The 27737-nt window shown below is 34.8% G+C and overlaps 1 protein-coding gene and 1 long non-coding RNA gene across 2 annotated transcripts in view; both read left to right on the top strand.

The window, feature by feature from the left end:
• LOC150079159 (uncharacterized) overlaps nt 1–6674 on the top strand; it is a 67222-nt gene extending 60548 nt beyond the window's left edge. Inside the window, exons 5-7 of the mRNA XM_090382975.1 lie at nt 82–242; nt 6495–6623; nt 6661–6674. Coding sequence (XP_090239101.1) covers nt 82–242; nt 6495–6623; nt 6661–6674 — 304 coding nt within the window. The remainder of the gene's footprint in view (nt 1–81; nt 243–6494; nt 6624–6660) is intronic.
• Nucleotides 6675–6752: 78 nt separating this feature from the next.
• LOC150079158 (uncharacterized) lies at nt 6753–19088 on the top strand. The gene is made up of 3 exons (XR_016547572.1): nt 6753–6820; nt 18655–18853; nt 18936–19088. It is a non-coding gene; the product is annotated as an uncharacterized LOC150079158 (long non-coding RNA).
• Nucleotides 19089–27737: the final 8649 nt, after the last annotated feature.

Raw genomic sequence — 27737 nt, 5'->3', positions numbered from 1 at the left:
TTAGATATAAAATAACTTTGGTTTCATAAAATACTTATTCAGGTGATTATAAGAAGACTTGACTTAACAATCCAATTATAGCCTTTACAGATGGGAATCCAGCCAGTTTGATGTAGTAGCAGCTGCTGAAACTACTGATCCTGTTTCTATTGCCATGTGGGATATGGTTGGTACTCTTTATGTTTCTGTAGCAGAAGATAGGAAAGATTCTGTTGGCTCTCCTGTATTTGTGTATGATGCCCGTAAGTATTTGCTTAACAATACAACTTAATTACTCCTTTAACTTCTCATTTTCCTACCAAATGGCCCGGACCGGTTTTTAGTACCATTTAGTGCTAAAATTTTCTTCACAAATCCTTTAATTTATCTAATGAAATTATCAACTCAAATTTTAAACCTGATGTAAATAGTTATTTTAACTGCTTGATTCAAACTAGAATTCTAGTTTTTTAAGCTGAAATTAGTGGCCAATGTGTCTTGACTAGAAACTTAGTGCTATCTATAACTTGAATCAGTGTTACTAATCTGTAACAGTACCACAAAAGGTAGACTGAGCCAAGAGAATGAATTTATAAGTAAAAAGAACATTTATGTAACTGGTGCATGGAAGTGTTAAATAACATAGGTTATGTTGCAGATGACATGAATGACTACTTTGCATTTGTAGGCCCAACATGTTGAGTACCTTAAAGGTAGCAAAAGAATTTAATTAGGACATAACAGGTTGTAAATCTCCCTTGGATTGGAGAATTGTGTGTGTCCCACACTAAACAAATCTAGTAACTATAAACTAGTTAGTCTGACTTAAGTGGCAGGGAAATTCAGATAATGCTAAAGAGTACAACATAGGATTATTTAGATTTACAATGCCAAATGTAAGTTTCCTTTTTAAAGTAAAAGCCATCTTGAATAAGCTGGACTACTTTAAATCACTCATGAGCTGAAGTTGGAAATAATTCCAACACTGCTTAAATTTCAGCAAAACATTTGAATCAGTCCTGTATATGAACTTATTATGCAAGCTATTGCTATTGGAATAGCAGTGTCCTTGAATGGCTATAGTGCAAGCAGCTGAGTGTTATATGAATAATGGTTATTCTTCAGGTGAGGTTCCCAAGGATTGGTACATGGATCACTGCTGTTTTAATTTTTATTCAATAAAATGGGATATTTCTATGTAATGATCAGAGCAGTTTCAGGATGACTGTTCAGGTATGGTCAAAGTGGTAGCTATGTTTAATGTAGCCAAATATGCTATTTGGGAAATGGCAATAAAAAAACTAACTTGGTGGATCTCTAAAAACAAGCTAGCATTAGTAGAGGCATATCTTTCAAGAAAACAAGCTTATATAGCATCAGCTGAAAAACTTCCTTTTCACTAATCTATTTTGTTCCAAATGTTTGTCTAGTTCTGCCTTGAATTTATTTAAGCTATCAACTTCCACAACTATTCTAAAAGTTTTTTTCTGTTTGAATTTGTGCTCTCTCAGCTTTGCAGTCTAAGCAAGAGGAAGAATCCCATCAGCATTGAGCCTTCTCAATCCATTTAAGGCCTTGTATACTTCAATGAGGTGTCTAGTCTACAGAAGCTACAATTTACAGAACTTAAGCCCTTCTCTGTACTAGTTCTTGCAACTCCTCATCCTTCCAAAAATGAGGGTTCCAGACCTGTATGAAGTACTAAATGGGTGGCCTGACCACTCCCTTATACAAGGAATAACCACCTTATACCTGCTGTCAAAATTCCTGTATAACATTGACAAGACCCCACAATATCATACTTAGCATGATATCATACTCTGGCAGCCTCTATCCACTGCTCAAACTTGCTGACTGCAGTTACCCCCAGGTCTTTCCTTCTCCACTACCCAGTTAGTACATTTGAGGTTATTGCTACCCATATGCAGTACTTTGGCAAATACAATTTAACTTCAGTTGCCACTTCTCTGCCCAACTTTTCCTGATCCTGTTGTAGCAACAGTATACTGTTATTAACAACCCTACCAATCTTTGTATCATCTACAAACTGACATTAAGCTAGGTATATATTGATACCAGTGTCAATATCATTGATAAATATAAAACAAATGGGCCAAACACAACCCTGAGGGACACTACTAATAACATTTTTATCTATATAACAGCAGTATCCATTGATTACCTCTCTTCTCCCACTCAACCTTCAATTTATCCATTGTAGCAACTTGCCCTTGATGCCATACTACTCCAATTTGCATAGTAGTCTTCCAGGTGTAACAGCATCAAAAGCTTTCCTGAAATCTAAGTATATGATATCAATTTTTTTGCATAGTTCCTTTGTGGCCATATAGTATCCAATCAAATTGGTCACACAAGACCTCCCCTTAACAAACCAATGCTGTCTGAATTATTACTGCTGTCTCGTCTAGATAATCTTGCAATGCTTTAACCAGAGACTCCATTATCTTCCCTGAAACAGAAGTCAGATTAAGTCTAATTACTCATCCTTTGATCTCCTTTGTGAATTGGAAATACATTTGCATATCTCCAGTCTGTAGAGACTGACTCAGAGTCAAAGGATACTCATAATTTTGGCTGAGGGTTTGGTTACTTCCTTTGCCACCTCCTTTAATATAACTATATATCCTATCTACTGCAAGTGACTTATGTTTAACTTCAATTTCTCCTCCACTTTGCTCAGTTATTACAAAATCATCTAACTCCCTTTTTGTTTGAAAATCTGGCTATCTCCTTAACATGTGAATGTAGATGCCAAACTACTCATTTAATTTGGCAACTATCAGACTGATCATCTACTGTCAAACCATTGATATCAAGTGGACTATCCCCTTTTACTTTATATAATTAAAGTTTTTGCTGTTTTTCCTTGCTTCCTTTGCTAAAGATTTCTCGATCACCCTTTGCTTGCCTAACCCCTGACTTGATTAGAGAATGGTTTTTATCTACCAAGGCTTCTGTGTCACCTGACAATTTATCCATTTTCTTCTATGCCACAAGTCATTTGTTCGTCTGACATTCTTTTGGACCTTAACCCAGAACTATTTTTTTAGTTGGAACAAAAAGCCTAGTAGCTTCCAAAATTACTCTAAATTCTTCCCATTTAGAATTTGCTGTTGATAACATTGTCAGATGGCCGGTCCCACTGTATAGAATTTAAATCTGAGACCACTGTAGTCACTTTTACAAAAGCAAAAACCCTTCCCTTTACCCCTGATGGTACTTAAATCTAAGTAAATCCCACATCAGTACACTGATCACTGCTACCTAGTGGTTCCTTTATCTGTAAATTCTTAATGCATGAATGATCACTGCTGATAAAGTCAAGTGTTACTCCATCTTCTCACCACTCGAACATGCTGCTATAGAAAACAATCAACAAAATCCTTGCTAGTGTGAGTGACAAACCCACAAGTTTATCTGGGAAGTTAAAATCTGCCATTATGAGACACTGATTTACTGGCTCACTACTTCTGTATAATTTTTCATTGTTTTCAGCCATTAGGCCTATAACAAACTCCTACCCTCATTTTTGCTTTCCCAGTGCTCATGTCCCACCAAACTTACTCAGTATTGCATTGTCTATCTATGTCAACTGGATGCACTTAGTTTCTTAACTAACAGCATAATCCCTCCCTGTCTATTCTTGCTGTATACATTGTACTCCCAAATTTGAATTCTGCATCCCTTATATCCAAGTGACTCATCTCCAATATCCCAACAGTAGTTGGGAGTACAATGGGGCCTCTACTTATGATGAAATCAACATCCAATATACCTTCTATAGGATTGTTTTTATTTTAAAGACCAATTTGCTGGTACTGGTGGTTTTCTGATATAGCTGGAATGGGTAAAGATTTTCAGACATGTGGTGCACAGAACATCACTTGTATGATTGTTCAATGCATGGCACATGGAACATCACTCATACAATTGTTTCAGTGTTGAATGACATAGGTGAAGGATCCAGTGCTGAAAAAAGTAGCTGAGACCTTTAAAATTGAATTCCAAGAGTTTGTTGATCAGGAGGACTATCTTCCCCAGCACATCTTACATTGACAAAACTTGCCTCTTCTGGAAGCAAATGCCCTGGGGAACATTCCTCACTAAGGATGAGGCTAGCTTACGTGGGCATGAGTATGAAAGAGGCTTGCTCTCCTGTTGGGTGCCAAATGCCTCTTGATCTTTTAAGCTAAAGCCTTTGCTTATATCACTCTAACATCCAGATTATTTAAACAAAAGGTTGAAAAGGCATGCTGGGAATATTTTGGCATAGTAACAAGGCCTGGGTTACAGGATGTCCTTCAATGAATGGGAGCTTGAAGTTCTGTCCTTCAGTAAAGAGCTTATCTAGGAAAAAACCTTCCTGTGAAGGTACTGCTCATGCTGGATATTGCACCAGGCCATGATCCCAACATTGTTCAATCTCTTGAGGCACAACTTGACCTTGTTCAAGGCAAATTTTTGCCATCCGACACCACTTTTTCAACCAATGGACCAGCAAGCAATTGCAAACTTAAAGAAAATCTATGCCACAAATGTTTACAGGCTACTTTGCAGCAACCTCTAATGAAAATGCTGTTGCCCTCAGATTGAATTCATAGTTCAACATGCTGGATTGTGAGACTGATTGTAAGTTCTTGGAATGTTTCACCAGGTGTTTAAATTCAGCTTTTAAAAGCATCTGGCATTTAATTATCCATAATGTTGACCTGATTTGCAGATGGTACTTTGACAATTGATTTGTTACTCTTGGTAAATCAATGGATCTGGAGGTTGGTGATAAGGATGTGGAGAACCTTATTGACACTCATAGGTATGAGCTAACAGAGCAGCTACAAGAGTTGGAGAGTGACATGGAAGGAAAACCCAAAAACTCAGCTGAAGAGTTTCTTGTTGTGGGTGTTTAGAGAAGTGATAAATGCCCTGACATTAAACACTGAACTCGTGTGCAAAATAGATGAAGTCATTTCTTACTTCAGGAAACTATAAAAGTCAGTCTACTTTGGACACTTTCTTTGCCAGTAGCAACAGACTGAAAGTACACCTGACAAATGATAGTCCTGCCACTATTCATTTCATAATCTCTGCACCTAGTCTAAGGTAAATGCTAATGTAATTGTTCTTTTTTATTTTAAGATGTTTTATAACTATTTTATCACATCTTTATAAAATAAGTTAATGTAAAAAGGATGTATAACATAAATACCTATCGTGTTGGGAACAAATTATAGGAAATCAATATATTATTGGTTTCAAGTTACAATATTTTCATCATACAATAGGTTTTGTGGAACAAATTATCATTGGATATTGAGGCTCTGCTGTAATAGTTGGATAAAGTTCTCATAGCAGTGAGAAAGGAAACAATGATTTATTCTGTTAGAGGTTTAAGGCAGTTATAAGACCACATTTTGCAATAATGTTTAAGTATAGACTGCAACTAAAAAATCCTTCTTGAAAGGTGGAAGGATCAGAAAAGGGCTTCTATAGGAGGGCATCTTTCAATTTAAGCTAAAGGTCTTAAACTATATCTTCAGGTACACAAGGATCTGAAAAGTGAGGGTAGACAGTTTTGCAGACTCCAGAACTGTGCCATAAACTATAAGAAAAAGTTTAGACTAAATTGTAGGAAGATTTTTAGCCAATGTTCTAATTTACTGGAATTAACCTCCATAGGTGGTTAAGTAATAGCTTTGAAATTCAAAGAGTACCTATATGCATTGTTACGAGTAGATCTTTAGTTTATTATAGCATTTGCCCAAGTATTTTCTTGCTAATACATAATAGCAGATGGCAGTTACCAGAAGACTTCAATACAAGTAGTATATAAATAGGGGCTGAAGGGAAATCTCATGGAGCACTAGTCAGAATAAGTGCTCTATATGTAGAGCACTTTTGAAAAAGCTTAAGGTACATTAAGCTATCTTAATGTATTTACTGAATTAAATATGGTTGGAAATAGTTTACTAAACTCATTTCAGTAGAGAACTTAAATGAGTTGATGAAATTCATAAGTCTTATAACCAAAAATACCTATACAATAGGTCTGAAAGACTGACCTGAAGCAGGCACACCCATAAACTTTTTTAATCTCTCCTATTCAGAATTGATCTATTGGCTTTGTTTAATTTTTTTTTGGACCCTGAAATCAACTTTCCCATAGTTGGGCTTCTTTGGCTAATCTCTCCAGTTCACTTGATCTGAAATTTGATTTTACTTTTGCCCTGAAGTTTAGAGCAGCTCTTAATTTATTACTGTAAATATAAACTTGGCACCACTAATTTACATTAAAGTTGTAGTACAGTCAGTGTTGATCAAATATTGGTATAAACTGAAGTTTTCTTAATAGGAATCAAATGTGAACTTCATGGAGGTTAAGTGATCCATATAAGATTTATTTTAATTTCCATTAGTTTATCTTATGAAACTGTTTACTACTCTGTTAAACTGCTTTGTTTTAAACTAGGTCATTAGGATTGCTTTTCTTTTTTCAGAGGAAGAAGCACTAACACTAATTCAGCGCATTCGTGTGCAGCCAACAAAGGTTCTTAGTTTTTCAAGGGGCAACAGCCGTTATGTTATCTTTACGGGTATTTCTGGTCTTCAGATCTATTGGTGGATAGGTAAGAATACCTTACCAAAAATATTTTGTTATTTAAGTATTTATAACTTAGAACAAATAAACTTTCATTTACTTGCAGGTGATCAATTTGTGAGACGACAAAGCCTCGAGTGGATTAAGATACTTCCAGAAGCCCCTGTAGACCTTGCTGTAATCACCTTAAGAGACAAGGAAGTGGCCATAATAGTTGCTTTCCATGTATGTATTGACTAAACTTGATCGCTTAATGAGCTTTATCATTAAAATAACATTACTAGCGACATGTTATGTGGAAAATTATTTCCAAAACCATGTTTATTGGCAGATAAGTAAATGCAACGTAATATTGCATTATCTGTAATTTTAGATTCCATTAACTTAGCAAAAGCATTTCTGAATGTTCCTTAGACAGATTTAATGATATAACTACTGAATTCCTTTATAAATGGGTTATTTCACATTACCTAAACCAACTTGATAATCCAGTTAATTGCTTAAAATAGCTTCTCCCAAAGGCTCAAGATCTGATAAAAATCAGTCCAACTTGATCTTGGTATAATATTGCCAACATTAGGGCAGATTAAAGAAAAATAGTAATTTAAGGATGTTTAGCATACTGTGCTTATGGCAATAGTTCATGATTCTTGAACTAATCACTGTCTGATTATATAGAACAATCCTTAATGTTTATCTCATTCAGTGGACAGCTGTTTTTGCTTTTGGTCTATCCACTAGATTTTTTTTATGAAAACCCCTAACACGATAGTGTGGTGCTTTGAGGTTGTCAAGTTACCCCTCAATAGAATAACTATAATTAGCACCCCATTAAAGAACTGCCACTCAGTTTACTATATTTGACAATTTAAGGTTCATTTCTAATACTAGACCCATATTGACCAAACCAAGCTGGCACAGATTAACAGGAGATCATGCTACAGAGAATATCCAGATTCTCTGGAATTTGTGCTCTTAGTTTTATGAAACATAAAGTTTATAATTTAATGTATTAGTAACTGTTGCTCTCTAATCATTACTTACCATGATTAGACTTGCAACACCTTTACTACCTTATGTTAAAGGTAGTAAAAAGAACAATAGCTCAAATGTTTCTGACACTATTTACATGAATAGATGAAATAACTATTTCAGTATAGTTATAATGTATTTATAATTTCAGTTAGTTATAGTTAAATAACTGAAATAATTATAGTTACTGCTATTTCAGTTGAAAAGCAAAATTTGCTTTCTTGGCAGTCTTTTTAAATAGATTCATTTATTCTGGTGATGCTATACAATTTCCCACTGATTTGTATCAAATGACACTGATATTAAGTGTTATAGTGCACATGTACTCAGTGAATAAGTACTATAAAAGTAGACAATGAACTTAACTGTTTTATTGGCATACTGAACTGTGCTATTTACAACATTGCTTGCATTTGTTAAGCATATGCTGTTGAGACTTCATAGTTTGTGTTGTTCTGTGCACAGAACAAACTTAACCTTAATTTGAACAAGTCTGCATGAACTAACTTCCATAAGTATCAAAACTATGGTTTATAGTACTTGACAAAAAGCAAGCAGTACTAAAAGTTCAGCTGATATGAATCAGTCAAGTAGTGCTTTTACTTGTGCAGCAGTTTTCAGAGTTATAGCACACCACTCATGTGGTGGCAAACATTAAATATTAGCAACTTAGAACTATAGAGAAGTTTGTTTTCATTGAGGGTGGTCTTCAGCATAGAACTTGGTGCTCAGTCTGTATGATTGCAATTGAATGCAAGCAGGTTATAAATTGACTGACCTTTATATGTACCTCCTGTAACAGGCTAATTAGAAATAAAGTACCAATGCCATGGTTGTCTTACAAATTGCTGTAATATTGCAAAGTCAGCCCATTATGTAAGTTTTGACAAGTGCTGCCCTTTACAGTAGAAATGGCATTGTTATTAAAATGCTATTTTGAACACTTATACTGAAATGAAGTGAACATACATACTATTTGAAATCTTAAGTTAAGGATGTCATCTGTTATACCTTCCCATTACTACCTCTATCCTGTTCTAGCCTTGCAGTCTTCTACTTGCTTCCCTCTTGCTCTGTCTAGGTTTACTATATCTGATAGATTTATTTAGCTAATCCTCATCTTGTTCTATATACTTGTGCATCTTAAATATCTCATGCTTTACTTTAGGATGACCAAAGTTCTTTGTGGTCTTTTTTTTTCCATCTTTACTCATTTAACAGAATTCATAAATACCAAGAATTTGTATTGGTTACCTGTTATACATTAGTTTTCTAAACATGATAATTTGTCAGTTTTTCAGCAATGACTTAAGATTTTAGTGGTTTGTTTAATGGCAACATGATCAGCATATAGCAATCTGAATGCTACCAAACTATTAAGAAAGAGATATAGATAGATAGATATAAAAATTAATTTATGTGTAGAATGTAGTAGGTATATATCTATTATTTAACTAATGCTAATAAAGAAAATACGGTGTACCCTGAGAGCAATATATGTTGAATAAAGGGGGAAGAGAGGAAAATAAAAGAGTAACGTTATAAACAAGAAGAAACAAAGTGCGAATTTTGAAAAGAACGACCAAGGTAGAAATAGCATTGCAGTATCTTTCATAATTTGTGTCTTCTTCAGAGGTCATCCACCCAAATTATGAAAAAGAACAGCAATACTCTTCTGTTTCTGACATGTTCTGTATGTCAAAAAACACATAAGTAGCCACGTGGTAGAAATTAAAAATAAATTTTGAAAAAATAAAATATAAGGAAGGAAGGTAGTGTCATTCGGACACCACCTTCCTTTGTCTTTGCTTTTTTGGCGGGCTACTTACTTCTGTAAGGTCATCCATGTTCTGTATGTTATACTTTAGTGGCACATAATAGTTTTGCTTTACTTATATTTTATTTTTTCAAAATTTATTTTTAATTTCTACCACGTGGCTACTTATGTGTTTTTTGACATACAGAACATGTCAGAAACAGAAGAGTATTGCTGTTCTTTTTCATAATTTGGGTGGATGACCTCTGAAGAAGACACATAAATTATGAAAGATACTGCAATGCTATTTCTACCTTGGTCATTCTTTTCAAAATTTGCATTTCATTTTTTCAAAATTTGCACTTTGTTTCTTCTTGTTTATAACGTTACTCTTTTATTTTCCTCTCTTCCCCCTTTATTCAACATATCTCTCTCAGGGTATACCATATTTTCTTTATTAGCATTAGTTAAATAATAGATATATACCTACTACATTCTACACATAAAAAATATAATTTTATATATACATTATGGTTGTAGGGTACCTTTGCTCTTGCAGTGTCCCTGATCCATAATTCATATTATCGCTATTCAAATTCATATCCTATTTCTCTACTAAATTTAATTTTATTATTTGCAATTATTATATACAAAGGGTACTAGGAAAGTTTTGCAATATGACGCAACAATGAATCACAGGAAGCTGCATGTTGAGACATGTTCATACGTGCATAGTAGCCGCCGCGCCAAGTCGATGGGCTCAGTTATTCATTAGTAGTGAGAGTGTAAAGTGCTTGCGATGGCATCGTGGTCACGAAATAAGATAAGGACAGTTTTGCGGTATAATTTTGTTCGTGGTTTAACCATAGACCAGTACTTAGAAGAAATGACTCTTGCACTAGATGACGATTATCCACATCGTACAACGATATTCCAGTGGTATAGAGAATTCCAAAGGGGAAATTTCACTCTGGAGGATTCTGAGAGGCCGGGAAGGCCACGAACGTCAGTTACGGAGGAAAACGTTACTGCTGTGAGGAAAATGCTTGACGAAAACAGGCGAGTGACCTACCAACAGATAGAGGATACTTTGGGCCCAAATGCACCAGCAATTCGTTCGATTCTGCGAGATCATTTGCACGTGAAGAAACTTTGTTCTCTCTGGGTGCTGCATCAACTGACTGAAGAGCAGATGACATGACGTGTGACTTGGTGCCGGGAGATGTTAAAAAAGTTTGATAAGGGACAATCTCAGTATGTGAACAACATCGTGACAGGTGACGAGACTTGGCTGTACTATTACGATCTGCCGACCAAGGTTCAAAACAAAGTTTGGGTCTTTGATGATGACGACACACCCATAATTGTCAGAAAATCCCGATCTGTAAAGAAGAAAATGATAGCTGTATTTTTCAAATCGAGTGGGATTGTGGAACGTGTCATTTTGGACACGCAGAAGACAGTCACAGCTAAGTGGTATACTGAACAATGCCTGCCTAAAGTCATTGGATCTATGAAGAACCTGCGGCCAAAGTCAAGAATGGACACCTGGTACCTCCATCACCAAAATGCTCCAGCTCACCGCGCCAAAGCCTGCACCGAATATTTGACCACGACAGGACTGAAACTTCTCGAGCACCCTCCCTACAGTTCAGACCTTGCTCCCTGTGACTTTGCACTGTTCCCGCATGTGAAAATGAAGCTAAAAGGGAGGCGGTTTTCCAGTGATGAGGACCTTCTACGGGCTTGGGACAAAGAGTGTGCTTTACTCCCTAGTGAAACTTGGCAGAACTGGTTTAAAGATTGGTTTCGGAGGATGGAGAGGTGTATTGAATGTAGAGGAAATTACTTTGAAAAAAATTAAATAAACAAAGCTGTATTGCAAAACTTTCCTAGTACCCTTTGTATATAGTAAATACAGCTCAAAGTGTGGCATGACCCCCTTGCCTTGTACAATAGGATAATCACTATTCCTGTGCATCATTGGCAAAACACCATGAGCTGTCCTGTCTACCTGCATTGCTTGGAGAACTTAATGACTGCAGTTACCTCAGGGCATCCATTTTCAACTATCCTGATTGTAGTAGCAAGTTGTTACTGCTACCTATATGTATACTTTGCATTTGGCAAATTTAAACTTCAATTGCCATTTCTCAGCCCATATGCTTAATTTTTCTAGATCCTGTTTTAGTAGCACACTGTCATTAACCACCCTGTCAACCTCTATAATTTCTAAACTTGATAACTAAGCTTGATAAGCATGTGCATATTAATACATAGAAAACAAGGGGCCAGCACCAAATTCTAGGACTTTACTTTGCCCTACAAAAATGTCAGTCTTCTCCCACTCAAACCATTCTTTAATCCATAATATTAACTTATCCTTAATACCACATTGCTATAATTTATATAGCAGTCTTGTGTGAGTATAGAAAGATTTCCTGAAATCTAAGTACAGTAAACCCCCCACTATTTGCAGTATCTGTATTTGCGATCGCTCATTTAATATAAAATGAAACCTAAAAAAATGAATTTTAAGGCGCTGTGAATATTTTCCGCCATAAAAAAAATTGGGCATGGCTAAAATTCTTTCCTAGTCAAAACAGCACCCAGTGGGTGGGGGAGAGGGATGACAAAATTGCAAGCGTGGATGTTTCTTGCTAATCCTTGTTCAGTATGTATTATACACTTGTCATGGAAGGTTTTGTCATTGCTTTTAATTTATATGCTTATAAATTAATCAATTTATAAATTGATATGCTTACAAAAATGATAAATCTACCATTTTGCAGTGTAAAACAGACTTTCAAGTGTGTTAATGGAAGAAAGTGATTTTATTGTGGGTTCTTTCTAACCCGTACAAAAAATGGCTACGAATAACAAGGGAATGAGAAAATATCAAAGGAGGTGATGACATTAGCGAATAAAATTTGAGTTATTAGACAATTTCTAATGGTAAAAGTGTCTCCTCAGTGGCAAAACAAAATCAATGAGTCAACAATACAATCAATGAAAAAATCTGCTGTAGTGTCTGTGAAAACATGCTAATTGCTTCAAAAATTTGCTCTAACTCGTGATGTTAAATTAGAAAAAATGGAAAAAGCTTTCCATCTGTGGATAGAAGATGGAACTCAAAATAAAATTCCATTAAGTTCACTCTTCATTCGTGAAAAGGCAAAACTCCTTTATCAACACTTTAGCGAAACTGGTGCTGGTGGGATTTTTTTTGCTAGCAAAGGCACTGGTTTGAAAAATTTATTTGAAATTTCTGAATATTACAATTTAATATTAAATTGTTTCTTATTTTCATTTCAATGCAATATGCTTGCATTTCACTATGTACATAGTCATATCATGAAGGTACATATAATACATAGACAATTTTAGACTAGTTTTTCTTATATTTCATACTTTGGAATGGAACCCCTTTATTACTATGGGAGCCATAACTCACTTTGGTATTTGCAACATTTCTCAGGAACGTAACCCCCACAAATAGTGGGGGTTTACTGTACTTTTTTTTTTTGCATTTAGTTCCTCTGACTGTAATGCATTTAAAGGAACTGGATGTAAAAGACTGTCTGGCCATTCAAATTGGTCAGACAAGATTCCCCTTAAACCTATGCTTTGTCTGAAGTAAAAACTCAAGCATGGTACTAAGTACTATAGGTTCTAATACCTCGTGTTTGGGGTTCTCATAAAAAAAACTACAATCCTGTTTAGATGGTCCTTCATTACTTTAACCATAATTCCATTCTCTTCTGTAGATAAGAAATTAAGCTAACAAGTCTAATTTTCCTTCTGAATTGGACACTTGATCTTTCCCTGAGTCCAAAGATAGTTCCTTAATTATATCTAAGGGTTGCTTACATCCTTTGCTGCCTCCCTTAATATAATGGGATATCTCATCCATCCCAATCGAAGTTGTTTGACTTAAACTTTCCTCTCAGTTGATAAAAAATCACTCCATATTAGTTTTAACCTTGCATTCACTTTACAAATTTGCCCTGCAGATGCAAAATTATTCAGTTTGCTCAATCTGAGCAGGATCAACACTTGAACCTTTAGTATCGTGGACTGATTCATCCCTCTTCTAGCTTTTTAGTATCGTGGACTGATTCATCCCTCTTCTAGCTTTTTATAAGTAAAGTCTTTGCTGATTAGTTCTAAGCCTTGAACAGCTTGGTATGGAAGACTTTGTTTCTAAGCATTTCTCTGAAATGCAACTAATTTAGAAATTAGTTGCTCCTATGTACTTTTTTTAAAGAAAGTATAAGCCATTTCTTACTTATGGCAGTAAGATATAGCTGTGAGCATCCCATGTATCAAACATGACACATTATGCATTAGTTGAGGCATATGATGCAAGCTTATACAGCATCAGCCAAAAAACCCATTTTTGCCCATCTGGTCACTCCAAATATTTGTCTAGTTCAGCCTTAAATTTACTTAAGCTATCAACTTCCACAACAGATTGAAGTCTGTTCCAGCAATTGACATTGTGCTAAAGGAAAACTTTTGAACATCTATTCAACAACTGTCTTTCCTCAATTTGGATTTGTCCCTCAGATTCTTAGTCTGAGCAAGTGGAAGTATCCTGTCAGCATTGAGCCTGCTCAAACCATTTGAGGCTTGATACACCTCAGTCAGATCACCTTGCAGGTACCTAGTCTCCAGATGCTGCAACTTGCAGAACTTAAGCCTTTCTTCATAAGTGCACCCCTTTGTTCCTCTCACCAATCTTGTTGCCCTTCTCTGTACTCATTCTAACAACTCTACATCCTTCCTCAAATGAGGCCTCCAGGCCTGACCATTGCCTTATATAAAGGGATAATCACCTTGTGTCTGCTAGCAAAATATATATATATATATATATATATATATATATATATATATATATATATTATTGACAACTCCATGACCTGCTCTGGCAGCCCATCTGCAGTGCTCAGAACTTCATATGACTGCACAATTACCCCAGGTCTCTTTTATTTGCCACTTCCCTGAGTGTAGTACCAGAGTTTGTATATTTCTCTTGGGTTACTGCTATCCATATACAGTACTTTAACATTTGTTAATGTTAAACTTCAGTTGCCTCTTTTCAGCCCATTTGCCTAGATTGCAGTAGCATAAATGTCTTTAGTATCATTAACAACCCTGCAAAACTTTGTATTATCTGCAAACTTGGACATTAAGCCTCATACTTTCAATATCATTGATAAATACCCAAAACAATGGGTACAGCACTGAACCCTAGGGAGTCTGCTAATAACATTGTTCTACATAGAACAGTGTCCATTTATTACCTCTGTCATCTCTCTCAACCATCCCTTTATCCATTGCAATAACTTACCCTTAATGCTGTACCACTCCAATTTGTACAGCAGTCTTCAATGTGCAACAATATCAAAGGATTTCTTGAAATCCAATTATGATATCAATTATTTTTGGCATCTGGTTTGTGATTACATTGTATCCAATCAAATTGGTCAGATAAGCTTCCCCTTAACAAACCCATGCTGTGTCTGAACTATTGCTGCTGTCTTGTCTAGGTGATCCTGTATTGCCTCTGTAACCAGTGACTCCATTTTTTTTTTTTCCCAGTACAGAAGTTAAACTAACAGGTCTGTAATTATGTTGCCCTTTGAACTCCCTTTGTCAATTGCAGATACATTTTCTCATCTCCAGTCCATGGGACTTCCCCTTACTAAGGATGCTTATTCAGGGGATGATCAGCTACTTGAGCAGGATCATCAATAGTTGAACCCTCTGTTAAGTGGACCAACCCGATTCATTCACCTCTAGATTTTACATAAGTAAAAGCTTTGCTGTTTTTCTTTGTCCTTTGCCAAAGATTTCTTGTAATCTGCCTTTGCCTGTCTAACCTCCTTTGACTTGATTAGACTAGCTTTGGCTTGTTGCCTAAATTTATATGCATTCCATGCATTTTTCTTCTCTGCCACAAACCCTTGTTAATTCATCCAACATTCATTTGCTATGCTACATGTAGTAAGTGCCTGAACCTTGAACAGTATTTCTTAATTGGTATGGAAAGACTAGCCTCCAAGATTGAGTCCCTGAAGGCTTCTGATTTAGAATTCACTGTTGGTAACATCAGTTGATCCCACTATATAGAACTTAAACTGAGACCTCTGGAGTCACCTTTACAAAAACACTTTCCTTTGTCTGCAAATTCCTAATGCATGCATCATCACTGCTTATAATCAGATCAAGGGTATTGCCCCTCAAACACTTTGCTGTAGAAAACAATCCTCCAATAAATCCACAAGTCTTGCTAGTGTGCAAGTGACTAGCCCATGGTATTAAGGGTAAGTTGCTACAATGGATAAAAGGATGGTTAAGTGCTAGAAGACAGAGGGTGGTAATCAGTGGGTGCTGCTCTTGGACTAATGTTATTAGTGGAGTCCCACAGGGTTCGGTGTTAGGTCCACTGTTGTTTTGTATATTTATCAATGATATTGATGAAGGTATATCAGGCTTAATGTCGAAGTTTGCAGATGATACAAAGGTTGGCAGGGTTGTTAATGGCAGTGTGCTACTGCAACAGGATCTAGATAATTTGGGCAGATGGGCTAAGAAGTGGCAACTGACATTTAACCTTGACAAATGCAAAGTACTACATATGGGTAGAAGTAACCTCAGAGAAACGTACCAACTGTGTGGTACTACACTTAAGGTGGTAGAAAATGACAAAGACCTGGGAGTAATTGTGTGGGCAGATATGAAGTTTTCTGAGCAATGCAGGCAGGCTGCCAGGGCAGGTCATGGGTTTTTGTCAATGATATATAGGAATTTTGCTAGCAGGGAAAAGGAGGTGATTATCCCTCTGTATAAGGCAATGGTCAGGCCACGGCTTGAGTACTGCATACAGGTCTGGAGGCCTCATTTTAGGAAGGATGTAGATTTACTTGAGCGTGTACCGAGAAGGGCAACAAGATTAAGGGGAATGAAGGGATCCTCTTACCAAGAGAGGCTTAAGTTCTGCAAATTGCAGTGGCTGGAGACTAGGCACCTGTGCAGTGATCTGATTGAGGTATATAAGGCTTTGAATGGGTTGAGCACGCTGAATTCTGATGGGATCCTTCCACTTGTTCAGATTACGAATCTAAAGGGGTATAAATTCAAATTAAGAAAAGACAGATGTAGAATAGATGTGTGGAAATTTTCCTTTAGCCAGCGGGTGGTTAATTGCTGGAACAAACTTCCATCTGTTGTTGTGGAAGTTGATAGGTTGAATAAATTTGAGGAACTGGACAGGCATTTGGAGGGAATGGTGTGTTTTTTTGGCTGATGCTGCATAAGCTCATACATTTGCTTTCTTGCATCACATGCCACTACTATAAGTTCCAGTCCATATCTGAAAAGTTAATTCCCCATTACATTTCTGAAGCTGAATGTAATTTAGCTTCAGGACCATCCCTCTTCACCATCCAACAATTGGCTAATGTGGTGGCACTCCATTTGCTCTTGTATCTTTGTTCCATTGCTGCAGTGTCTTGATGGAAGTGCTCACCATGTTTATCACTGACAGCACCACAGTTTGGCAGGAAGAAATACAGCTTCAATGTCAATGTTGTCATTGAAGCTGTTGCACCCCAGTTTTTTTTGTAAGTGAAGAGATCTTCCATAAGAAACTTGTAGTTTCTAGCTTTATTTCCTAGAAAACCAGTAGAAACATTTCAAAGGCTTTCCACACAGATTTATAGCTATCACTAAGGATATGTTCAAACTTTAAAGACAGTTTCCTTATTTGTGGACCAACAAATGCCTTCCTCAACCTTCTGTACTAAGTCTTGAATTTCTCACAGGTATGTGAATGGAAGATTTCACTTGCAAAGTCGTAATTTTTCATGATCCCCATTTTTCAGAAGTGATTCGCCTGTTTCTTAGACTAAACCTGATCAGACTTGATCACAACATCAGGCTGTCCAACTAGCCTATAGATTTTTATTTAGTTCAAAACAAGTCCACCTCAAGGTTTTGAATTTGCAGGTCAGTCCTATAGGTAATCAATTTGAATGGCCTAAAATGCTTTCTAGCTTGTTCTTGCTTCTGAAGTATGCCCAAATAGGAAATGTAGTGATTCAGAAATTTAATTATTTCAATAAACTGGTTCTTAAATTACTAAGAATACTCTTCTTGAATACTGACTTCAATCAAGAATTTGAATAAATTTATGTAATGACTACAAACCTAGGTTCCTCTTATTGAATGACTTTCTCTTAAGCTATACAATAAACATTTAACTAAGCTGGTACCAAACCAGCTATATAGGCAAATTCTGGTCTTCATAATAACCACAAATGATTGGTTAATAGAAGAGTGGGGTATACTATTTGGTATTTAAATCTCATTTTAAAACTAATTTTTTTACCAGTAGATCTAAGTACAAAAGTTCTTTCAAAGCTATTTTTACCAGCTGTATACAATTGAGATGCCCTTCTATATAAAGGGGGTTTACTTGATTTATATCTTTTAACTGCCAACCAAACTTTCAGCAATTTTAAATTGCTGAAATATAATTCTAAATTTCCTAATTGGAAACTGCTGTAGAATTAACTGCTTTTCATTAGTAGCTTCATAGGTTACTTTCTGGTAAAAGGTTCCTTGTCTTTATTATTAGGCAAAGTCTCTCCTTGTTCATGTTTTTATATGACACAAACTAATTTGATTTAGGAGTTGATCTTTCTAAAAAGATCTTTGTCCATTTAAGATCCTGCTGTCTTCAGTCTCAACATCTGAGTTGGTGCAAATACTTTGCATCAGCTGAAAGTAGAAAGTTCAGTATTAAAGCCAGTTTGGTTTTATTTTGGAATCATAAAGAAATCCTAAATTGTAGCCAGATATTAAGTTTAAATAGTACTGAATATTTATCCTGCATTTCAGTACTTGTTTTTTATTTTGCATAAAAAATAGTCTAATTTATTTTAATTGTTAATGTCGACAACTTTTGTAACACTTGGTATTCTTTTCATGCCTTCTCAAACAGGTACAAGATTGCAAGGTATAGGCAGTTAACTGCCTTGTCTAGATGTGGCTTGAAACCAATTCAGTGGAATACTAGCCTAATGTTTGTTCCTGTTGAAACTGTACACAATCTCCTTCACTAATTTCAGATCTATATCCAAAGAATGCCCAATTTTATTTAAATTGACTCACTAAATTTCTTTTTTAAATTTTAAAACTACAGGTAGCCTGGTACCTCTAGGCTCCTTATTAGGCCACTTCTACCAAACTATTCTTTTTACAGGACAAAATTATCTTCTTTACAGAAGATAATGCTGCATATTATGTTGAGACATCGAGAGTTGAGTTAGGAACTGTGTCCTTAGAAGCAGTGCATGCTTTACAAGCTACAGAGAGCTATTACTTATTATTAGTTTTTGATACTCCTTCTCCAGAATACTCTTCAGTGTGGAAGATAAATACATCTTCAATACAGAAAAAATGTAAGTTTAATCTCTTAAATTAATTACTTAAATTAAATTAATTTAAGTTAGTTACTTAACTTAATTTAAGTATCTTTTGTAGTTGGTGATGCCACTCTTGATCCACTACATGAATGTCTGAAAGATCTTAATGACTCTCTCAATCATCTTGCTGAAGAAATTAATCTCATAGGTCCTATAGAAAATCTGTGGCTTACCAATAAAAAGCAATATGTGACTACTGAAGTAATTATCAATGGTATGTAACTTTTATTTACTAAAATAAACACTAAACAATACCTAAATCTTTTTAGTGGTAAAATAAAATTGTGTTATATAGAAGCCATATTTGGCTGATGCCAAATTTTGCATACCTATCATGGTTAGGCAACTTAATTAAATTGTTTCTCTTGAGTGTCATCCAAGAGAATGCCATCAGCATTCAGTATAATCAAACTCCACTTAGTATTAATTTAGTTTGACTTTAAGAGGAATTTATAAAACAACCTTTATGTAAGGGTACCCATTAGTTATGAATTCTCTTTACAGAAAAAATTTTCAAATAGATCTATCCTAAAATTGGCCTTTAGGCCTATATTGAAGATGTGGTTTAACCATTGTATGGTTGCCAACTGAAGTTTGGAATGAATCTGTCTGAACTTGCCCATCCTTCTTTTTAACATAACACTTTTGTAAAAGTTATTCTATTTTGCAAGAAATAATTAACAATTTAATTTCTAATTGGCTTTCATATGGTGAAATATATTGCAAAAAATAGAACTTCTGGTATTAAAGCTTCACAAACTTTGATTTAACATCAAATTGCAGAAGACTTCCTAAATATTTTTATTGTGAAATCTATAAATCTTGTGTATTTAATCAATTTCCAGTGACAGGAACATGTAATCATATTTCTGCAAATGGAAAAACAGGCCATGCATAGAAATAAATATCATTGGTCATATTTCAAATATTTATTTATATTATCTATCATAAAACAATCTTCCTAAGCATCTCGTGCACATTCCCAGTCAAGTGATTCTTGATGTTGAATTTTTAGTGGGACACTAAACAGGCTTTGTTAGCAAAATTGCATTGAAAAGGTAGGGAAAATGGATGCATCTTTTCAGTTGCTGTAGATAGTTCTTTTACTTCTCCCTCAATGACTACATTAAATGATAACTATAGAATAGAACTGAAAGCATCTGACATTCCTTAATGGTCTCAGTATTAATGCCCTGTTATGATAGGCCTAAAGTAGAGCTGCATGAGTATTAAGTGACCACTTGTGATGGTAAGTTGTCATTTGACTATCAAAAATCAGTGGCACTTGATATTTATCTTGTGCACATTCCTTGTATATGCACAAGGAATGTGCATATATTGGCTGTCTTGTGTTACACTTAACATCTCTCCCTATGGAGAAGAGGTTAGTGATTTCTGAAGAATTCTAGATAAATTTAGGCATATTATTCAGATTCCAAAACATTCCCCCCCCCCCCCAGCTTGAATAAAACTCTGAACATATTTGTAAATGTTTAATATGTAAACTTGCTATACCACAGATTTTTAAGTCTTCCACTTTAATTAAATGAAAAGATAATTCTGATTTCAGTATTTCTACTGCATCTCTGGGTTTAAAATATGCTAAATTGCCAATTTTCGCTTGGCAATTTAGCGCTGAATGTAACTATGGTGCAGTTTCCAACTGAAACAGTGCTATGATTAAAAAAAAAAAAAAAAAAAAAATAGCATACAGAAATTGCCTTTGCCAAAGTTAAAGGCAAGAATTTAAATTTCAAGAGGACTTAAGTAACAGTATCTGAATAAAAGCACCTTGAACATCAGTTCAACTGTAGTGTTTTGCTGTGGTGATAGAGAATATCTGAAGGTAGAAACACTAAACATGAAAGAAATCATTTCAGGTTAAATTAGGGATTCAAATTGAAGGAAATTTAGTTTCTTTAAAAATGGAAACTGTTTAGAGAACCTGATAGTCTACCATTCAACTGTAGATAGATGGTAGTTAGTCTCAAACAAATAGTTATGCAATATCTTTGCATCAAAAGAGATTATACAGAAAATTGTACAAAAATTTTCTATTCAGAAACAGGGAATTAACCATTGAAGTTAAGTGTACAGTCCAACAAATTTTGAATTCAAGACATGAACAGATCTTTACACATTTTACAAGATAATGACATTTCATGGTAAAAAATATGGAGGAAACAGTTAATGTTACAACTTGTGCTACCAAGCTAAGAAGAGATTTAAAAAAGCTTTTGGATACTTAAAATTAAGATTTTGATAAATTCAGGGTAGAAGCTTAAAATTCTAAAAGAATTAAGAGGACTAAGACCTTGCCTTTTGTCTAAAAATAGACAATAGGTGAGGCTGAATTTTTCTGAGAAACAGAAACAAGCATAGTATATCTGCATACAATTGATAATCAGATTTTTATAAGCATTAACTCCATGTAAAGTCATGAATGGGGTAAGGTGGGTAAAAGTTGTTGATCCCAAGAAAATGAAGGTCCATCTTATTTACTCTTTTTGTGAATAAAAAAGTGAATTAGACAAGTCTTAATGGGTTGCAGTAGGTCCATAAAATGGCAGACAAGTAAAGTTACTTGATAGCTTTACAGTAGGAAAAAAGGTAAAATCTGGAGAATATGAAGTAATTGGATCACTAAAACAAGTTATGGTGAGTTTTTTACAAGAGCTGACCTAAAAGTGGTACACTCCAGGAGAGGATGGTATATAATCAAATTAAAAGGCTCAATTATGAGTATCAAACAATTGGTAATCTGCAATTCCAGTAAGTACCTTGAATCAAAGTACTAAAATCTCCAGCCCAAACTCTTTGTTAAAGGAGTAGTCTAATTATAGGCCAATAATAAAGTCATGTGGTTAAGGATATACAATTTTCAGGACCACTTCAAGAAAAACAGTTGCCACCTACCTAAAAATTAGTAATATTAACTGATGCAATACAAAAATATTGCTTATGTTTTGCTCACTCTTTAGTGAAGAGCTGGTGGACCATCAAACCAAAATGATCAAGTAAATTTGTCCCTATTGTGTAACAAGGGTAATTAAGGGTTTGGTGTTGGTCCCTCCTATTTCTAACTTTATTCAGTGAGTAACCAAGTTTAATTAGAAGTTGATTTGAAAGTGAAGGCATTTCTAAGTCTTAAGAAAGACTTGATGACATAGCAAATGAAGTTAAATGCATATATAGTTAGGGAACAAGTTCTCTTCTAAAATATAGTTAAGCAATTAAAGACAACTTGTGTTACAACTTAAACTATAGATAGAGCACTATGGAAAAACAGATTAAGACATTACTAATGTGGACAATTGGCCCCAATATCCCTCATTCACTGGGATGTGAATATTGATTTGACATGTTTATTGTCAATCTAGAATAGATTAAGTTGCTTGCCAACATGGCAGAGGCAGAACATCTGGCCAAATTAAATAAAATTATACGGTTACTTTATAGGAATAGAAAATTCCAATTTTTGAATTATTTTCAAATAGGAAACTTTCAGATAATCCTGGATATCTTTAAAAAATAAAACAAATTAGTCAGAACCTGTCAACTGAGGCACTGTTGGTTTCTCAACAAAGGACCACTATACACGGAAGCATTAAAATAAAATGCCAGTCATGCTTGCTTAGCATTCTTTTTAATTCCCTACGGGAATACTGGCTGAGCATTCTCAGCCAGGTGAGAAATGGCTTTCTGGCAAAGCTTCAAAATACTGTGGATAGCAGGGCCACATTTATAACAGCTAAAATTGCTGAAAGCAGTCTACAACACTTAATCATTGTTTGATATCTCCTAGATAGAGAACTCTGCTGAAGATACATCTAGGTCTTCATTCTGAATTATTTTGGTACACAATGTTTTTGGATTTTTAGCCAGTTTCATATCTGTTTCTTACATTATACATAAAGTTATTTGAAATGCATTCTATGTATGCAGCAGTTTTTTCATTTGGTGCTTTCAAACTAATTCAGCAAAGGATAAATTTTGTAACATCAATTTTCAAGCCCATTGAACAGGTCCATCTATACCCAAATAGTATATAGGGATTTGAGTGGCTGCCTCAATGGACTAATATTATTAGTGGTCTTAAAGTTGTCATACCTTGTTTATTAAACAATTTGTATCTGCTGATGATACAAAGTGTTCACAGGCAGATTTCAAAACAGCAGTTGGTGTGCTACTGCAGTAACACAAGCAGATAGGCTGAAAAATGGCAATGAATGAAATTTGGGTTACAGAATTATACTAATTGGATGGTAAGATTCTGAAGGTAATAGAACAAGGGATAGGATCTGCTCAATTCTGAACTGTAGGGACTGTTTTATCTAAGTGAGACAATGTCTAGCATGAATCTTGAATACTGCATAAAGGTTTGTAAGGATATGGATCTAGTAGTAAGTGCAGAAATTCTTGTTAGAATACCTTTTGTGCTCTAACAAGACTCTTGTTTCAGTTGAAATAACTTGATCCAGTAGGTTAAGGTTCTCATTTCCCTCCAACACAAAGATGAACTGGATAGATGGTTCCATGATATGTGAAAACTTGGCTTTCTCACATTTGTCTAATCAGTTTCTTTGGCTGAAAATATTGGATAGTTACAGTGAACTTTAGTCTGCTATTAGGAGGAATCTTAAACTAAGATTAGACAACTACTAGGTTTTGGCTGATACTATAAGCTTCCATAGCTTTCCACTAATACTAGTTTTCCAATACATTTAGGGTGACTTAACATCAATTTTAGAGGTTTTATACTTATTATAATAAGTATAACAGACTTGACCACTGTAGATCCTGCCCACAGTTTGGCAATCATTCCAATCTTTTTGGATAAGAGCATCTTTTTTTAGCCAGCTTCTGGCTAAATGGTAAGTTAGTAACACAAATCAAAAAATAGCTCTCAAAGGTGGAATTTAATTTAGTGAGAATACTGTCTCTAACAAGATGTAGATAATTTATTAAATTCTAATTGATATTAAGTTTTTAGTTTCTTGTGCTACATAACTGACTAATGAGTTCTATAAGAACTCATTCTTAATTATGCTAATTAAGAACTAAAAGCATTGGCTAAATGGTAAGCCCCAGAGCAATACAAGCAAACTTATCTTAAGACACTTGTAAATTTCAGATTCTTAAGAATGAGCTGACTGCATACTTATGGTATGATGTAGATTGTTCTATACTTAACTCTTAATTTGCAGTTAATTCTAGGGTGAATGAACTATCAATTAAGCTTTGTTTCATTAAGGAAACTTATCTAATATGAACTCTGAAACTTAACCAGGAAACTTCCTTTATAATTGAAAGGGAAAAGTTTATTTAGATGAACCAAGAAAAGCATCTAAGCTCACTAAATTCCATATAAATGAGGTGAATATATGCTAACTTAGTGTAAACAAAGTCTGATTCATTTTATCATTGACCAATAATAGAATGGTTAGTTAAGAAGGGCCATTCCTTTTTATAAGGAATGGTACTTAGATTTTCTGATCATTAAATGAGTTAGGACTAACTTTCCATAAATTACTTCTATTGGAAAGTTGTGATTTTTACTGCAGTAAACATTCAGCTCTTCAAAATGAAGAATGCAGTTATGACTTAAATGTTTATGGGCCTAAAAAGATTTGGTAATCTGAGGGAGTGACCACTTCCCAACTTTACACTGATCTGCATGGTCTAATTGTTATGCATTACAAACAAATATTATGCCTAACTAAACTAATGTATTATGCCTTATGCATTTAGTTATTTTAAATATTGTCATATACACCTTTTGCCATCTCTCATATTGTGTGATTATCTTCACAACTGGGTTGTCATGTCTGCAATGCCAGGGTACCTGCCCACCCACTGATGATAGGCCAATAGCCTTGAAACATGTCTGGGTGGTGGTACTCACTGAGAATAAGTAACAATAGTCTTCTCTATTAGTGAAGCGTTACTTATTCAAGGTAGTGCAATATCATGGCAACTCGTCGTGAAGGCAGAGCACAATATGAGAAAGAGCAAATGATGCCTGCAACAACTACTTTGTAGTTTCTTAAGAGTTGTCTATGGTGTATCTACACACCAATATTATATAGATATTAAACTCTTAATGTATTATGCCTTGTGCATTTAGTTATTTTAAACAAATATAGTGAGCACCAGTGGTGGTTCCAATAATTTCCCTGATATTAAAAATCAATTCATCACAATGAATGATACTATACTTGGTTTCTTCAATATGCTACAATGCTATTCGTTACTTTTCCTTTCATGTGGTTAAAATGGAACCAGCTTTCATTTTCACTAGAAATGAAGGCAAGTAATTGCATTCAGAAATTTGTGTATCATCTAATAAACAAGTTAGAGCAGCATTGTAGCCAATGCTAAATCTCATTTGCTTTTAAACTTGCAGGGTTATCTACAACAGGATGGCAATATTCCCATAATGTCACTTATTCGGCTATTCATAGGACTTGACTGATAGACAGTCTTGCACTGTGAATTGTTTAAAACTTGTTTTGATGGCAAATTTGTTCCAAACCTTATGCAACATTTGCAATGATCAAGAAGGTAAGTGCCTCTGTGGGTAGGAGCAGCAGTGTAGCACATGCTTCTTGATTTGACTGGGGTTCAAGCCATTGACCACCAAATAGAGGATGTGGTAAGGTCAGGAAATGACCACTGCATATCCCTGGAGCAATATGGCTTTAGTTGCTAATGCCCCTAAAAACCAAAACAACAACAACCAGAAGGTAAACTTGTCTTATGACCTGACCCTTATCAGGGACTTATAGCAGCAGTTTTCAACTGTGCCAATGTACACTAGGGTACTGCAACAACATTCTTGGAGTGCCAGGTAATTTTAGTTTAAATTAGTTATTTTGAAATTTGTTTGATTTCATTATAAAAACAATCCATGAAGACAATGCTAGGCCCCATATGGCTTGGCATTGCATTTTGCATCCAGCAATGATGCTTGCAGTGCAAAACAAGCACTTCAGTCTTTCAAAAAATGTCTGCAAGACACTTAATGTGTGGGTATTGAGTGGCAGAAGTGTGTAAAGTTCAAGGGAGTATTTCAAGGAGAAACCTGCAGATTCAGAAGATGACATTTAAGATCTTGTGCAAATTAAATGATCACCCCTCATTGATTCAGTGACAATAAACTGGATTGTTCTACTTTAATATTAGCTCAATTTTAGATTAAACTATATACTATTTTAAGTTATCTCAACTTGGGTTACTGGATGATCATGAACAAAATAACATTTTAATCCAGTAATTAAGATCTATTATCAAGAGTTGATCTGTCTTAGGTACTGTAACTGTGCCAACTGATGTTACTATTGGAAATCTTCATCTTGACAAGAAAGAGCCAGATATATATCACCCTCTTCTAACTGCTGTTGCTCAACAGAGTGCCATTTATATGAACATTACTGAGGAACTTGATGATGTGGCATGGAAATCCATTCCACAAATACTTTATGGTAAGTAAAAAACATTTTTTTGCTTAAATTATTAGACCTTATAACTTACTGAAATAATTTCCTATACTTGATTGAATTGTAAGCATAATATTCTTCTCATAAGGTAGGTATTGGATCATACTGGTGCATTAGCTTTTCATGAGGAAGATGGTATGGCATTTCTTTATTATTTAAAATTAATTTTAAATATGGAGTGAATTTTGCATCTAAATTAGTAGTTTAGGTGCATGTAGAAAATAAATTATATTAGACCCCAAACAAGCCAATAAATTTGCCCATTTGGATTAATTTTGGGCCTAGGTTTTTGGGTTCCATGAAATTATACAAATTTCCATGTTGGCAATTCATAATGGACCAACTTTATTCATTAAATTATCCTCATAAGTCTATCTACTTCTGGGACTATAAATAATAGATAGTAATAATATTCTTTAACTAGATTCAAAATTGTGGATTCTGGTTATTTGGGACACATTGGGATAGTGCATTTTGGCCCAATTAAGCAGCTGCCCCAATTAAGTGACTATTAACTTAAATAGTTGATAGTGGACCCCTGCTTTGATTCTCTGTATGATCACATTACAATGGACTCAATATAGTAAAGTGTTTGCTATACTGTGTAGTAAGTGCCAGTCATTGTGATCAGTTTGTGAACTGTTAATTCCTAACAAATTATAATAAGCAAAAATAGGGACATTATCCACAGGCTACAAAAGTAAATATTAAGCACAAATTTACACTTTCCTTACCAATTAAATGATACATGAAAATTGGAAGAATATTTTTCATAGGTTAGCAAAATAAATTTATGCTTGCATATAGCTTAATATTGGTAAAATAAGTTTACCCCAATATAGTATATAGAACACTTCCATATGATACTCTCCAGAAATTAAAACGAAAAAATTTAAACTTACATTAGATAGTAGTATCAAAAAATACTATTTGTCCCATGTGTTGAACAGTGGCACAAACATCTTAACAGATTCTTCAAATATAACAAATTTAATTGTTGCAGGCCAATACAGAAATTTCACTATACTGAACAATCACTCAGTCCTTTCCTCATTCGCAACACAAATTAATGACCTGGTATACATTTCTTGCAGTGATTGCAATTTGTCTTACCAAGGTTAGACACTGTTTCCTTTGAATATTTGTTAATCAACATGCAGGCTCAGTTTATGCTTTTTGTTCAGCATCAGAATTAGCCATTAATGAAAAACTATTTAACAAGGCAAATACTTCATGCAATTAGTTCCATATAATTACATTGGACAAACTGTAAAAATTAAATTAATTCTGTTAATGTTTGTTGGCCACATCTGATCTCCAATTTGTGGGCTTTTATGTGCAAAGACAATCCCTATTTAAGG

Source organism: Mastigoproctus giganteus, chromosome 10 (assembly GCF_048544385.1).
Source record: "Mastigoproctus giganteus isolate SK-2022 chromosome 10, ASM4854438v1, whole genome shotgun sequence".
NCBI lineage: Eukaryota > Metazoa > Arthropoda > Arachnida > Uropygi > Thelyphonidae > Mastigoproctus > Mastigoproctus giganteus.
Note: the sequence above shows the minus strand (reverse complement) of the source record. Positions and strands in the feature narration are given on the sequence as shown.